The sequence below is a fragment of the Harpia harpyja genome, chromosome 6, assembly GCF_026419915.1.
Source record: "Harpia harpyja isolate bHarHar1 chromosome 6, bHarHar1 primary haplotype, whole genome shotgun sequence".
NCBI lineage: Eukaryota > Metazoa > Chordata > Aves > Accipitriformes > Accipitridae > Harpia > Harpia harpyja.
The window spans coordinates 21,209,894-21,226,941 of NC_068945.1; the positions used below are offsets into that span (position 1 = coordinate 21,209,894).

At 38.5% G+C, this 17,048-nt stretch overlaps 1 protein-coding gene across 2 annotated transcripts in view; it reads left to right on the forward strand.

Annotated features, from left to right (window-relative positions):
* Window positions 1-17,048, forward strand: part of BRAF (B-Raf proto-oncogene, serine/threonine kinase) — an 89,162-nt gene that overhangs the window by 54,815 nt on the left and 17,299 nt on the right. Inside the window, exons 8-17 of one of the 2 annotated variants that reach the window (XM_052790880.1) lie at window positions 2,259-2,418; window positions 4,023-4,059; window positions 5,477-5,596; window positions 8,302-8,438; window positions 9,144-9,261; window positions 10,419-10,503; window positions 12,817-12,993; window positions 14,495-14,541; window positions 15,106-15,224; window positions 16,012-16,143. In XM_052790880.1, coding sequence (XP_052646840.1) covers window positions 2,259-2,418; window positions 4,023-4,059; window positions 5,477-5,596; window positions 8,302-8,438; window positions 9,144-9,261; window positions 10,419-10,503; window positions 12,817-12,993; window positions 14,495-14,541; window positions 15,106-15,224; window positions 16,012-16,143 — 1,132 coding nt within the window. The remainder of the gene's footprint in view (window positions 1-2,258; window positions 2,419-4,022; window positions 4,060-5,476; window positions 5,597-8,301; window positions 8,439-9,143; window positions 9,262-10,418; window positions 10,504-12,816; window positions 12,994-14,494; window positions 14,542-15,105; window positions 15,225-16,011; window positions 16,144-17,048) is intronic. The other variant, XM_052790881.1, reaches the window with a different exon arrangement.

Below are 17,048 nucleotides of genomic sequence, written 5' to 3' on the forward strand. Positions count from 1 at the left end.
GCAGATTCCCTTACCAGATGACCAGTTATGACTCAAAGGAGGATGTAATTGAAACAATATTTCTGCAGTTTGGTTTTCTCTCCCGTGGCTTACTCATGATCACAGAAAATCTGATTGCTTCTGGTTTTGTGTGGCAGAGCTCAAATGCTGTCTCACTGTCACTCCCAGTGCAATGATCTGATGTTTGTTGTTACACATTTCCCTTAATTTCATTATTACTGAGAGCCCTCAGGAAGTTTGAGAAGGAGTTAGCTATCCCAACAGTACTGGCCTGACTGAGACACTTTTTAGGCTTTTCTTCTGAAATCTTTCTGTGCAGCTTCTGACATGCTTGCCTTAACATGGAAATACAGTGCCTTAGAATGTCAACCAAGTCCTGCACTTGTATCTGTGCAGTGTCCCATGTCCTGATGTGGGTTCTAGTTGCATGATTTCCTTACAAAAATGTTCAGGAGTTCAAAACTTCCTCATCTACAACAGAAAAGATTTTACCCAAAGGTACTTGTTAGCAATGAATGAAAACTAGCTTATGAATATGTACATCAGCTGCATTTAAAATAATGGTTCTGAAATTCTGAGCATCTTCTGAAATGCTGGGCTGTCCAAGGCCCTCTTTCAGAGATTTGTCTATTGGCAGTTTCAGTTCATTGCTTCCCAGTATCTTCCCAATATTTATATTCTGTCATGTGACAATAGGTAACTTTTTAAAGAAAAGTTGAGCAGTGTTAAACACCCCATCTATTCTTTCCCTGCCCCACTTCCCAAACATAATCTAAGTTATTTTATTACAAGACTTACTAGACTGTTGAATTAATTTGCAAGCACTGATTTGCCATTCTCTATTGTGAAACTGTTGGCCAGGAAGGAAAAGATGACAGGAACTTAGGGTAGGGATAGCACTGAGTTCTGGGATCAGTGCCAAACTGTATAAACCCTTCAATGAAAGGTAGAGTAATTGTCTTTAAAGCAGACTGGTTTCTGAAGAAATGTCAAGAGATCCTGTTGAAAATAACAGTTGCCCCTAAAGATCTTTGGAGAGGCCAAGGAGCATTCACTTACAGGAGGCAGCACCAGGACCTATTGCTGCTATATGCTGCTGTATGGTTTATTTCTGAGGCTTCTCCCTGTGGACATTGCCTTTGTGGGCATGGTAACTAACCCATGAGTAACTGAACAACTGGAGGACTCTGCTCCTTTCCTAGGAGTTGTATTTTCTGTAAGTTCTGAAAACCTTGTTGTCAGATATCATGTATATTTTAACATAAAGGTTTTTTCCTACAAAGGTGGCAAATGTTTCTCATTGACCTTTTGCCTTATATCCATTAAATTGAGTCATTAGACTTAACAGTGACTGACCTTGACTTGAGTAAGAGAGAAATGCCAATTTATTGTATTTTAACAAAATAAATGGATAGCCAAAGAAGTGACATTCTGCCTTCTTGCAAATGAAAAAGCAACTGTTTAGATTTTCTGTCTTTTAAATATATGATTCATGTTACCATAAATTAAAGACTATCTACATTTGTGACTGGCAGCGTTTGCATTTCTTCAGAAAATTTGTCTGTATAATCTGAACGCTTATATTTCAAGTCAAATCTATTGCATTGCCTAACTGTAGCACTGTAAATAATGTTTGAAATGTTGCACTATTTAAAGTTATTTCTTAAAGGTTAAGAGGTGATATGTTTATTTTTAGTATCAACAATTCATATTATATTGGCGATAATATTAATCAATTATGTTGAGTGACCAGCATGTAATTTTTAGTCTTTCTTCATTGAACAATAATCCTATCAATACAATTTGTTTTGTGACATCTTCTGACTGTAATGTTGATGCAAGATGTTAAGCATTTTTAGTTCTTGATGGGTTGCCATTAAAGAGTGTATTGCATTAACTCTGAAGTGAGGAAACTGCAGAGTATCTTGCTATCTTCAGTGCATGTTGGGCTACATGAATTTTTCAGATCAGGATTTATTATTACTATTTCGGTATGGTAATGTTAAGGTTTTTGTTTTGTTTTAACTCAGAACACTTCACAGCCATGTAATTAGGTAGTTTGCACAGCAGAGAGTTGTTGCAATTGATCATAGGGGAGTAGAGATAGTTCATTATAAATTGTTTTTATGCAGGCCTTTAGATCAGGTTTTTTTAACGTACGTATTATTATAGTTGAAAAGGACTTACCACACCCACTATGCAGTATTTGAAGCCATTTGTAGACCTAAATCCTCTTTTTCCTTGACTTTGTTTCTCAGACCACCAATTCTCCCTAGTCCTTCTCCTTCAAAATCCATTCCAATCCCACAGCCCCTCCGACCAGCAGATGAAGACCATCGGAATCAATTTGGGCAACGCGACCGGTCCTCTTCAGCTCCCAATGTTCACATCAATACAATCGAGCCAGTCAATATTGATGTAAGTATTAATAATGTTTGGATCAGGAATAGTAGACTTGATGTTTCCCTTATGAATATCAGTGTGTTAAATTTAACATGTGTACACGAGCGCTTTGTTTCTAAGCTAATCCTTGGTGGTCTGTCAGAGTCTTCATAGATCCCACATAAGACATTTTTGCTATTGAGAGCTGTAAGAATGCAAATAACCCATTCTCCAAAAGCAGAAACTGCCTTTTGAAAGTCCTGTGCTTTCATTTTCAAAGAAACAGTCTACCACAAACGACTGCTCTTTTTTTTGTTGTTAGTCCCAAGGCTCATGCTGCTAGCTGTACCACAGCATTAAGAATATGAGAGCCAGTAACCACTCTTGCAAACCATTTTATGTGTTAAGCATATTTCTTTATATGCAAGACAGGGATTTTTAGTATTTGTAATTCAAGTAATATTCCTGGCATTGAGGAAAATTAAATTATTGCTGTAAGCTGAGTTCAGATTTACTGAATGTTCCTTAGGATTTCAAGATCCCAGTGTATATTGTTCTGAGCATTCTTTTGGAGTGTTCAGAAACTGCTACACTTAACTTGTTTTCCACATTTTTGAAATTTATGGATGCAGAATCATAAATAATAATAATGGTTGATATCAGGTATAAGGCCAGCTAGGACCATTCAATATGTTGGTCACAACAACCTCTTTCTAATTTTGCTAACTTATACAGCTTGTATTTTACCCTTAAGTCTACTCTCTAGAAATTAGTCATTTGTCAGGTGAGCAGTCTTGAAGTCTGCCTGGACACTGAGGCACAAAATCTGTTTTGCATGTGAGCTGAGCGAAAGGTGAAATGTTAGTTGAGTATTAAAGAGTGTGGCTGCATAGACATTTGCATATGGTATATGGCAGTGATGCATCTGAGAGGCAGGACCAGTGCTTTCAGCAGCAGTGCAGGTGTATAAAGGAATAAAATAATTGTGTAATCGAAAAAAAGATGGAAATGGACATACAGAGGGAGACTGCTAGAATTTTCTAATTTTCTTCTGTTTAGAAAATCCTTAGTGTAGTTTGGTTTTAGTCTGGATATGTTGTAAAAGATACTCTCAGTTCACAATGGATTGCAAGTGAAGGAAACCTTTTGCAGTTAGTCTTTTCTGAGAAGAACAGAGTGCGCCTGGCTATGCAAATGAGGTGATTTGTTACAAGAGAAAATGAAGCAGAACTCATTTGACTGATGTACCTCAGTACAGGAAATTGGTGTCCTAGCTTCTGATATAACAGTTCAAATAATTTGTGCCACAAACACTGTAACTAGAATGATTAGTTCAATATTTCTTCATGCGTTTTGGCCAACTGCATGTTTAAATCAATATTTTCATGTCAGCATCTATTTTGGGTGGTGTGCATTTCACTTTACTACTGAGAGATGCTGTTTTAAAGCAACTAATTTTGAAAAGTTTAGTAGTTGTTATAAATAGTTCTTTGGAGTCGCTGCTATTAGTAAGCCAAGGTAGGAAACAACTTTTATTTCATGGACAACCTATGAGGTTATGGATTCTCAATTTGATCTGTCTCGATTCTGGAATGTAAATTATAATACCTAAATTAAACACAATTTTTTTTTATTTATAGGACTTGATTAGAGACCAGGGTTTACGAGGAGAGGGAGGTAAGTAGCATTTAAACTATCTACTGTGCTATATTTAATTAAACAACTGCTCTGTCCCTTCCCTTTGTTCTACTTCCTTCTACAAAACACAGACGCAAAGGAAAATATGACTAGAACAAAAAATGAATTTGCATTTGCTTGTCCATGAACTTAATATTTGTCTGACAAAGGTCTGAGTCATTTGCTGGTCATTCTGGGAGTGGGGGAGACGGAAGGAGAAAAAGTTTTGAAGTGGTATCTAGTTTTTTAGTTTTAAAATTATCTTGCGCCATCACTTTCTTGCTCTCGCACGCACACACTCATTCACTCACATGGCTGCACACAGATACGCTATAACTTCCCAACTCTCTCTCAAAGATTTTTATGCCTGTTGTTACCTTTTCACCCATGGAAACAACGGGGGTTTTCATTGAAAACCATCAACGTGGTAGATAGACCTTCCATACGAACTGCTGCATCCTAAAGCAGCATGAAATACTCCGGTTCTTCTCCCCCTCTACCCCTGCTGAAGATGCTGCTTTGCTGTACTGCATGCCTGTGCTACTCTCGGAACCAGGTTGTTAGGACCTTACACTAAAGCCAGGTCTTTTTATGTTTCCTTCAGTAACACACAGCCCTAATTCACAGTTAAGTCAGCACTAGTGCCAGAAGGTTTATTTGTCTTCCCATGTTATGCGCGGGCCTGTGAGGTCACTTCTCCCATTGGCTGCCAAGGTCCTGAGAGGGCTTCTTATGTGCTGTATTTATTCCTATGAATATAATAATAATATAGAATAATAGAAATAAAGAAATAGTAATTAGGGCAGGCGTATGACAGTTTTTCCACTCCAAATCATTAACACAGTCGTCTCCTACTAATTATAACTTGCTTCAGCCATTAGTAAAGTCTGAATTACCTTAGTGTGCTCTATCCTGATCTCTAAGGTTTTGTACTGTGGGCTATGACTGACTTTGTTTCTCCCATCCAAATCTGGTAGTTGGTAGGATGGTACCTACCTACTGCGCTGTGTTTGATGGAGCTGTTTTTCTTATGCCAGCAATAGAATGCTTTTTACAAAGAAAATTCCTTTAATCCTGCAAGCCTACTAATTTAAAGTTGCCAGTTTTAGCTATTTTTGTATGTGTTGGTAGGTGTAGCTCTCCACAGTTTTGCCCATTTTGTCCAGCATTTAAATGTTGTGCTATCATGTTGGTTTTAACTTTTGATCATAAACTGTCTGCTTGGCATCTGAAAACAATTGGCTATTCCCAGTCCTGAAACAGTGTTATTAGTAATTGACTTTTTTTTTTCCTTCAAAGTACAGAAACAATCTATGAATAGGAGTCAAAGCATCCTAGTTATTTCCCATGACTTCTTTCATTTCTTCTATGTGTCTGTCTTTCTGTCTCTGCCTGCCCGTCTCTTTCTCTCTAACAGCCCCTTTGAACCAGCTGATGCGCTGTCTTCGGAAATACCAATCCCGGACTCCCAGTCCCCTCCTTCATTCTGTCCCCAGTGAAATAGTGTTTGATTTTGAGCCTGGCCCAGTGTTCAGAGGTAGTTGGGCTCTTCTTTCTTGTTTTCACCCAAACAAAATAAGTAAAACCACAGATGCTGTTTGTGCCTCACCCTCACACCGTGTGTATGTAAGTGTGTGAGTTTATCAAAACACCTCTGTTTTTTGCTTGGCCTGGCTGGAATGCTTTGAATGTGCTTTTCACACATACTCACTTTCACCTTTACACGCTTGAAAATTACAATAAATAAAGTCTGACTTAAATCTTCAAAAGCAAGGAATTTCATAGTTGAGGTTTTTATGTGGACCTTAACATATTTTTTCTAAACAAAGGTCGTTGGATTGCATTGCAGTGATTTTAAAGACAAAGTGATGTCCTTAACTTAGAATTTCCTTGACTGTTCAGTTTAAGTCAGTTCAGTGCTTTAACAGTTTTCTATATTTAGTATTCTTTGTTTTGAAAAGTAATTTAGGAAATCAAATTTGAATTACAAACATTTCCATTGATATCTTGTTAGGTCTCAAGTTTTTCAAGTAATGTTGAAAGTTGACATGATACAAATACTTTATTTTGAGAATGTGTTATTGATGCCACATTGGGGCTCTAGATGGTTTTAGACCATGTAGTTTTTATTTAGTTAGTAAATCTTCAGTGAAACGGTATTTGTTTGTGTCCTGTACCGTGTAAAATAAGACTCTTCCATTTTCATGTCATTGACTCTGGGGGTAATTCAGGCCTAAAGCTGTCAATGGATCTGTTGTATTGCACAAAATCCCCCAAAACTCTGTGGGATTTCACACACTGGAGAAACCAACTATTGAGTCATAGCATGAAATGTAAATATTTGTGTCTATACCTATACATGTAGAAATGGGTAGTCCAATGCATGTAGTGTGGTTTTCCAATGCTACCGTTTTGGCTGTTTCAAAGACTTTTGTTTCAGAATATATCAAGAGCAGTCCACCTTATGAACTTGTAAAGTTCTTCCAGAAGTCTTTGTAAGAAGACAGGTGTTCCCAACAAGCAAACTGGCTACAGAATGGAATACGTTACGTACAGCTTCAGAGTCCAAGCTAATGACTTAAGTCCAACATTATCTGAAGTATTCTGCTCTAATAACTTGGAAAACAGGCCATCTGGTATTATTATGAACAGATTAACTATAATGTTTTACCATGCGCTGTAAGCGTTTTTGGTGAGGGGTGAATATTGGGCTAGTGTTTCTGTATCATGGTATTAAAATTTAAGTAGGAGACTTCAGTTACCTCTAAAGAAAACGCATTCAAGTAGAGCTTTGCTATTCCAGAGAAAGTCTGTAACCCAGTAAACTTTTGGAAAATTGCTTGTGTTCTGGGATCATCATACATTTAACTCCATATATGTATGATTTCAGACCAATGATATAATAAATATATGACAGTGTAGTGACTGTAACAGGAATATGAACAAAAGTCCATCCTTCAGGTTGCTGGCTTCCAGCTGCTTGTAAGTGTAGTTAGGATGCCCAATATGCATCATTATTGTTGCTTTGGCATGTGGGACAAAGTTTATGGATGCTGCGTCCCATTTTTGATGTGTTGGTATGTCATTATTTTGTGCCTTCCACTTCTAAATATATGGATTTTAGTTCAGTGAGGACAGACAGTGATGCATATATATAGAATCTGATAAATTAGCACGCACTGAGTGACTGAACTTGAGCAACAGTATTAAAAGTCACAAAGTCAATTTTTTAACTCAAGTTGGCATTAGGAGACACTTTTTTGTTTAGAAGGGGGCTTCTAAAGGAATATGAGGAGGAGTATTGTCGTCTAGCACATCCCAGAGCACTGATGTGAGGGAAAGCGTTGGAACGTTGGAGGTCTTGTACAATGACATACATTGTTTAACAGAGCAGTGTGAATTTAATTAACAGTTGACCCTATTTTATGTCCTTTGCATTGGGAGGGTCAGAGTAACCTTGTTATGAATAATTATGGTGTATTTTAAAAACCAGTGTCTAGTTGAAGTGCTCTATTTGTAAAGAGCCATTGAGGCTCTGAAACACAGCTCTGATAGTGACATTTTCCTGTGTAGATTTGTTTAGATAACGTATAGGCTACAGATTTGCGGTTCTTTCTGTATCTAATAGAATATGCTTCAAATAGGTAACTGAAGTACTTGTTCTTTTTTAATCCTTTCTACAGTCTAATATTTACTTTTAAATGAGAGCTCTCTGGTAACAGGTAGCTTTAAAACAGCCAAATGGTTTTCAGGTGGCACTTGGAGACTCAACTAGAAAACGTTTCAATTTTTTGCATTTAGTCTATTTTGATTGCAAAGTACAGTATTTCAGCTATTTATTGGGTCCCTAAAAGGTTAGTTACAAGAAATATGAGAGGTAGCTACTGCTAACTAAAATGCTACTACTTTTCTTCTCAAAGAAACTGGTGGAATTAAAAAATACTCCCCCCCCCCCCCCCCCCCATTTAAAGAGACATTGTCCTTCTGATAATTCATGAACAAGAGACTGGGGACTATCTGGTGTACAGGGATGTTTGCTATAGACTTGTCTCTTCCTGAAATCTAAGACTTGAGCACTAATCTAATATTAGGACAATATTCCTAGTATATGTTTGTTCCCTCTTAACATTTACATTGATGTTTGGAGATACTGCATCTTAAACACAATTCTTGTATCTAATATCAATACATTCTTGTAAGCTGGCTTCTTATAGATAAAATTACACTGTTTCTGAAATTTAGGTTCAACTGCAGGTTTGTCTGCAACACCTCCCGCCTCTTTGCCTGGGTCACTCACCAATGTGAAAGCGTTACAGAAATCACCAGGACCCCAACGGGAACGGAAATCATCCTCATCCTCAGAAGACAGAAATAGAATGGTAAGGGAAGGATCAGCTATTTTCATTGATAGCATGGTATATTCATAGTACAGAAATACTACACAACCATGTTCCTCTCACTTTTGTTTCATCAAAGCCTTCTGAATTATTTTGAAGATGAGTATGGTAATGATCAAGGACTTTAAGCCAATAGGTAATGGAATATTGAAATTCTGGGACTGATACATAAATCATTTAAATAATTGACTATACTCACTTTTACTCCATTGCACCCAAATGTCTTGGTGTGCTTCATATTATAATGCCAGTTTCCCTTCTAATAACAGCTTAACTTTTCCCACCGTGATTCATGAACTTTGCAAGTTCTCTAATGAATGTCGAATGTAACAATACATAAGAATGTCTGCATTTTTTTTTAATTCACAATGTAGCATTATACTTGAGTAAGAACTGAAAAATAAATAAGACTTTCTTTTTGGTAAGAGTTTCTTAATATTTACTGGTTTTAATACTGCCAGAAACCTGCGGCAAATATTTCATGCCAGGAAATAATTTAGTATACCTGTGTGTTGAATTTTGTGTATGGCCGGCTTGAAAAGTCAAATGCAATATCTGAAAAAGAAAGTTCTCTTAGGACTTTAATGATATGAAATGCTGATACCAAGTCTTTAACAAAGGAGCTGTTTTCACAGACATTAATGCACTTGCTTTCTTCCTTTTTATTGTTTATGCATATATGTAAAGAAAACCCTTGGTCGACGGGATTCAAGTGATGATTGGGAGATACCAGATGGACAGATCACAGTTGGACAAAGGATAGGATCTGGATCATTTGGAACAGTCTACAAAGGGAAGTGGCATGGTATGTGACCATCGTGGCAAACAGTTATTCTTAAGCAAGTAACATTGCCTGCTGGGGGCCACCCAGCTAGAAAGCAGCTTTGCTTTGTGGGTTCTGGTGGGCACCAAGTTGAACATGAGCCAGCAATGCGCCCATGCTGCAAAGAAGGCTAATGATATCCTGGGCTGCATTAGGCAAAGCATTGCCAGCAGGTCTAGGGAGGTGGTCATAGAATTATAGAATGGTTTGGGTTGGAAGGGACCTTAAAGATCATCTAGTTCCAACCCCCCCTGCCATGTGCAGGGACACCTTCCACTAGACCAGGTTGCTCAAAGCACCATCCAACCTGGCCTTGAACACTTCCAGGGATGGGGCGGCCACAACCTCTTGGAGCAACCTGTTCCGCTGCTGCACCACCCTCAGTAAAGAACTTCCTTACATCTAATCTAAATCTACCCTCTTTCAGTTTAAAGCCATTACCCCTTGTCCCATCACTACATGCCCTTGTAAAAAGTCCCTCTCCAGCCTTCTTGTAGGCTCCCTCTAGTACTGGAAGGCTGCTGTAAGGTGTCCCCAGAGCCTTCTCTTCTCCAGGCTGAACAACCCCAACTCTCTCAGCCTGTCTTCATAGGAGAGGTGCTCCAGCCCTCTGATCATCTTCAGCCCTCTGATCCCCTCCCTCAACACTGGTGAGGCAATGCCTGGAGTGCTGGGTCCAGTTCTGGGCTCCACAGTATGAGAGAGACATGGACATACCAGGGAGAGTCCACTGAAGGACCATAAAAATGATTTTGAAATTATAAGTACTGTGCTGAATAGGTAATGTTAGAACTTCAGACTGTTTAGAAACTCAACTCTTGTATGTTCTTCTGAATTTAGTAATTATTAGGGTAAAGATGAAACATAGTTACTAGAAGGGCTGAAATATCCATCTTGATGAATGAGGATTTCAAATGTGTATTTGGAAAGCTTTGACTTGGCTGCGATTTCTCAGAGTAAAATAAAAACAGTGTTTATACATTTTACAGAATATTGACTTATTTTAATATGGTAGTGGTTTATTTCATGAAAGCTAGAAAATAGGGTAGCTCAATATTTCTGATGCTCGCTCTATAGAGCATTTTCTCAATAGAGGAATATGTATCAATGGCACTTATTAAAAAATTGCTATTTTAAAGGTGATGTGGCAGTGAAAATGTTGAATGTTACGGCACCTACACCTCAACAGTTACAGGCTTTCAAAAATGAAGTAGGAGTGCTCAGGTAAGAATATTTTTAATGGTATAAAATAATGTGTGTAGATTTATGCTTCATTAATCATTGAATTTTAGATTGCCATTGGAACACATTGGTCTTACTCCTCCATGTTGATACTTTGGGCAGAAACTATAACTTGCCATTTTAAAATATTTCTTTGCATCCACTGCTACTTCCTTCCCGTGGATGTGTTTGTCTGTGCACCTATGTTGTGAATATATGTATGTCCAAATACTCAAGACAGGACTGGTTTTTGCTATTGTACTACCCCCAGGGCACAGTCAAGCCTAAGTGTGAACTGTAGACCTTTCTTTCCTCTTATCCACATTTTGAGATTGAAGGAGAGCATGACTAATTGTTGGTTTTGAGCTATAGCACTGCCCATATTATCTGTTGTTTAATAGTTTCTGTTCAGTAGCACTGACTTCTCTTTGAGGTTTTTTTTAAAATGTATTTCTCAAAGTCACTTCTTGATTTCCTTTTCTCATGTCTACTGCTTGTACTTTCTCAGAGGAAGTATTTGTCTTGGGTTCAGCTCTTAAAAGAGGATCCATCAACATGATAGAATAGAATATTTATTGGGGAAGACCATTAGCATCCAAGTACAATCTTGAGCAGTCTTGAGCATAATTCTGTTTTAAGAAACAAAATAGAAGGTTTTTGCTTCTGGAAAACTGTTGAGCTGGACACCTGTGCTGGAGGACCATCCCCAATAAGCTATGTAGTAAAAAGGGGATGGTCAGCCTTTTTCCCCAGGAAATGTTAGTTCCGACTCTAAGTCCATAGTTGTGGCAGTAGAGGCTTTCTGGGGTATGCTACTTTGGATATCTCTGCATGTTTTTTGCACACCTGCTCAGGTATTTAATGAAATAAAAAAATCTTGTATTTCATACCTATTCCAGATTTCTGCTGGCAGTCCCATAGCTGGAGTCCAGCCTTTCTCTGTTGTTGATCATTTCAGCACTTAGAGTAAATAGTCAGTTGTCCTATCCTTTGACCCAAACAAGCCAGATTTACCCGTAGTTGTGCCTTTTCCATTATGCTTCATCATTACTTTCTTAGCTTTGAGGTGGCATTTGCAAGAAACCACTTCTTTTTTGTTCACTCAGCAGTCACTTGACAAATCCTTGAACCTGAAAAAGGCACAGTCACGTAGTGTAGAGCTGTCCTAGTCTGCATTGCGGAGAGGACAAAGGGGTTCACACTCTAGGCTCCCGCGTTAGTTTTTTCATATAAGAAAACCTAAAGAGCTCTGCCATCTTCAGCAGCAGCATAGATTTCAGAAGCTACCACAGGTTTTAAGCTTGGTCTGTCAGGTTTCATCAACAGTGAGCTGACTGCCTTCAGTACCGAGCTGTGTTGGAAGAAGATTGCCTTTATTTTTCCTCAGTGCTTGGGAATGCTAGGAAATACTCTCAGAATTCTGAGGTGCCACATCTTTGTAATATCTCATTGTTATGTTTGGAGGTGTCTAGTTCTTCATGTCCATTTGATGACAATAAGAATGTGATTGACTTTCCCTGGAGGGTGAGGACCCTTCAGATTTCGCAGTGTATCAGTAGATTCTTTCAGGCCTTGAATCTACTGGGATATCTGCTGAGATAATCCTCTCTGCATTGTTCGTTGTGAAGTTTTTCTGTCTGGAGTTGCTCCACCTTTGAAATAGGTTTGATTTAATCTGGCCAAATCTCTGTGGTGAGCTCCAGTCTCTCCCAGTGCTGTTTGGGAACAAGTTCATAGCATAACCTTACTGAGGTACAGTTTTCATACCTGTTTCCATCCTTTCTTGTATGCTAGCTCCATAGAGAGTACAAAATTCCTGTCAAATAAAGCACTAAGAAAAACTGAAGCCTTGTCAAGGAGGTGTGATGATGGCTTCTGAACAAAAGATTGTCCTTCCTTGAAAGCCTCTGAGACTGGAATTTCATTTTGGATGTCCTCCTTATGGGCAGCAACATCTCATAGCTGGACTGGGGTTACACAAAAGCAGACCTGCCTGCAAACCATCACTGTCCCATGGGGACCTAGTGTTAACAGCATCTTCTGCGCTGTCCTGTGCTGGGTTGTTTGCAAAAGCAAGAGGAAGCGGTGCTTACCCCAGAGTAGCTATTCTGTGTCATTATGATAAGAAAGGCTAACTGCTGGAATAATTCATTAAACTGAATCTAGCAACAGGTTAACATGTTATCTTAGTAAAAGTTGAGATTGACCCAACAACTTCTGTTTGGAAATATCTCTTCAGACTGTGATAGATCTGTCTGGGTTTTTCCTGATTTTCTGATCCGCCTGATTTCCTCCTGATTTTTTTTTTCCCCACAGGAAAACACGCCATGTGAATATCCTGCTTTTCATGGGTTATTCGACAAAACCCCAGTTGGCTATTGTTACACAATGGTGTGAGGGGTCCAGCTTATATCACCATCTACACATCATTGAGACCAAATTTGAAATGATCAAACTAATTGATATTGCACGACAGACTGCACAAGGCATGGAGTAAGTATTGTATTGCTTGTTTACAAATGAGCATTGGGGCAATGTTTACTTATCCTCTTCACACTCTGACTGACATCGGCAAATAAGGCCAGCTATCTGCTCGCTTTGCCAAGCCCAGGGTCCTGCCTTGATGATCAAAGCATTTGGTGAAGTGTTTATTATTTTGATTAGTAAAATAGACTTTGTTTTCTTTTTTTGGAACATAAGGAAATACAAATCATCAAGGAAATACAGTGTTAGTAGAATAAAGATAATGACAGTGTAGTTAAACTTAAAATCCCGAGAGCAAAGATTTCTGTTTCAGGCTTTACAATCTTCACAGTGCAGATAGTCTTATGGTAGGAGGTAAAACATAGTTTAGAAAGAAACACCCTGTGAACAAAAGGACAGAATCCTGTAAGATAACGCAGAAGGCAGACAGCCCTGCTAGCAAAAAGAATTGATTTTTTTTCTGCTTTTCTTATAAGTATTGTAGCTGTCTAAATAATAGATTTCAGCATTTGAAGAAAACATACCTATTTTGTTCTAAGGGCTGTAAGTAATCCTTACTCCCATAGAGGGCAATTGCGTGAGTTAGAATTTACAAAGCTAGCCCAATACTGTGTGTCAAAATCAGAACACTGATGTAAGATCAGAGAAATCACCCTCCAGCTGGAAAACCACTATGATGATTGCAGTTCATTGTGCCATTTTTCTACTAAGCATTCTATTACATTTTCAGTCAAGAAGTGGGGAGGTGTTCGCAGCAGCCAGCCTCAGCCTTCTGTTAGCCTGCTCATCTCCCCTGGCTCCCTCTGTAGGTAGTGGAGATGCAGAAGCTGTTCTATGAGTGTGATTCAAAGCAAAGACATACATTGGGGCTTTTCCAGCAGGTTTGTGCCAATCTCGTTGACTAAACAAAGAGCCATGAGAGACTAGTTGCCTAATTTAGGCTATTTCTATGCTGTGGGGCAAGTACTTTCCTCTGTGTTCCCTGCAATCTATTTATCCAGTCTGCAATCAGGGGATCTTTTTTCCAGTCCCATACTAAAAAGCAGTCAGCGTACTTGAGTACATGCTGAGGCTGGGAAGCACATTTAGCTCCCACAATTTAAAATCATCTTACCTAAAGCTGTGACTAGTCCGCAAAGTGTCTTGACAGTCACCATTAAGGCTGGGAGGCAGAACCTTCAGCACTGAATGGCATGTCAAAAACTACTGAAGTTCTTTTATTTTTATTCTGAATATTGAGTTACAATCAAAAAGCAGAAGTTGGCGCATAATTGTTACTTCATTCTTCAGTAGCATCAGGTTTCAGCTGAAAATCTAAGCTTTATTTTATTTTTGTTTTTTTCCTCTGACTGTTGCAGGAACTGTCATGGGTAACTGAAGTTTTGCCACCCTGATAAATATGTGCAGTTTGAATATCTACAGAATTTGTGTTTCAGTAATACAATGAATTTTGAGTCATTGATTAGTGAAATACCATTTAACCCACCTAATCTATGATGTTCCTTTTCAGTTATTTGCATGCCAAGTCAATCATCCACAGAGACCTCAAGAGTAATAGTATCCTTTCTCAGAGATGTGATTGTGGAACGTGACAGCGTTGCTGATTTTTTTTTTTTTTTTTTTTCTTCCAGAAATGAACTTAGTGATGTGAAAAGCTGTTCACATGTGAATATTTGCTGAGTTAAAATTCCATTGAGAGGGGGTAATATCACTAGTAGAGAAGTAAGGAATACTTACTATGTCTATTGATGTGATAGCAATAACGTAGTGAGTTTTGTTGTGGTATCACAAAGATTTTTGCATCATTTGGTTTCTACATGTAATGAAAGATTATGCCAGTTCACTCATGGAATATTTTCAGCTTTTCTCGTACTTGGCATTTCAAGAAAGCCACTTGGGCCGTGGTCTGTTCAGCCCTTGCCCAGTCATTACTTATGTAACCCTTAAGTACCATAATTCACCATGCTGGCTGCTTAGAACCTGTATTATATGAAAAACTTCTTCATTGATGGTGGATGGTTAAAACTGTTATGTCTAATGTTGCAAATTTGTAGCTGTTTATTGTTCTTGTAGGACAGGACCAGTACCGCTTGTTTGTTTTCCCTTAACATTTCCCCTTAGATATTTTTCTTCATGAAGACCTCACAGTAAAAATAGGTGATTTTGGTCTAGCTACAGTGAAATCACGGTGGAGCGGATCCCATCAGTTTGAACAGTTGTCTGGATCTATTCTATGGATGGTAAGCAAGGGGGAAGTGGTGTGTTTGTTTCAACAAATATAATTGCTTTCGGCCAAAGTTTCTAAGACTATCCCTTCAGCACACTGACACATACAAGCTGTCTTAAGCTGGAGAAGACAAGCAGTAATATGAAGTACTAAATTAATGCTTTTCAGTTCTTCTTTAAGCATATGTTTTCCAGTAGTCAGCAAAAAACCTTTAGTGTCTTCATCCCTTATTCTGAGGTTTAAACTGAAAAGAAAATGGTGGCTATGGAAAAAGGGTATGGTTAATCCAGGGTTGAGGAGAAGATGAGAAAAGCCATGGAAAAAATCCTGCTCGGCCAAACTAGCTCAGCCACAAGTAAGATGCACTTAAGTTTTAAGGATTCAAGCATGGCTACTCTCAAGAGGTTGTACAACTTGCTTAACTCTTAAGAATTAGTATAGTTACAACCTCCTGTGCAACTCCGCTTTCTCCTTTTCTCCCTAGAAAAAACTGAAGGCTCTGTTAGTTGGCATTATTTTCAGTGTTGTTTTAATTCTAGTTTCAAAATAGCTTCTCGGCCCGGGCAAGGTCATTTTGCTCTGTTGTAGAGGAATAAAGAGATCACCAAGCTAAAATGAACCAATGGATTTTGAGATTCATGTCAACATCCACTCTACATTAGGACCCAGTAACACCTGAAGGCAAGAGTGGGCCTTTTGCATCTGCTATAGTCTGGACAAGTCTGTGTTTTGTTCCTGGTATGTGAGGTGCAGCCTGACGTGGTGAAATAAAAACTTAATTCTTTCCTTTTATGGTACAGGCACCAGAAGTTATTAGGATGCAAGATAAAAACCCATATAGCTTTCAGTCGGATGTGTATGCGTTTGGGATTGTTCTTTATGAATTGATGACTGGACAGTTACCATACTCAAACATCAACAACAGGGACCAGGTAAGGGAAGGGAAGTGATTGTCTTCAGTCAGCTGTGGGCTGAGACAGAGATTGATGCAGCCTCCTGAAATCACATCACATTCTGATGTTTTGTGTATTTGATTTGTGTTTCTGATTCTGATGTTACGAGATGATGTTTCTACGTTTTCTAGATCTGCCTCAGCCACGTAGCACCAATTTACTTATTTCTCTTGAGGTTGTTTTTTTTCTTTTTTACTTCAAGTATAGATTTTCAGCTTCTGAGCTGGTTGCCAGGATACTTATTAGGGAGAGAACAGGTTACTTAATAGTAGTCTAGTTTAGAATAGTTCTGCAAAGGCAAAATGATCCTCCATATGTTCAGTTATTCCTCTCCCCCCCCTCCCTGCCCCTTGCATTGAATAATAGTTCAGCAACAGGATTGACAAAATGGAACAGTAATCATCTTGCTGAATGTTTTATATTCATTTCAATCCTGAGAAATGCATGCACTGTCTAATTGAATTTCAGGATATCAGCATTTCTCAAATCCTGCTTGATGGAGTATATGACTTTCCAGAGTGTGTGAATCCTGTAAGAAGATTACTTAATTGTGAACAAATATTCCTTAAGTCTAACGATACCACATGCCTATAATATATCTCCACAGGATAGGCACGTTTGCGAAGGCATATCTGATTCGTTATTTCTCTGTCTAATCTGAAAATAGTATCTATGCATCAAGATCTTTGGTGTAAACTATTCCATGTCTGGGCGGTGATATATTTATGTTGTTTCTGCGTCCGCATCCCTTGTTTTTTCACTGTCAGTACTTGAGAATTGCAACCATAGCAACGTTCATCTGTGAATGCCATTTTATAAGGCTGCTTCCATATTTGACAGAACACTTCATCCCAATTCATCAAATTTGGAGTGACTCCTTTTTT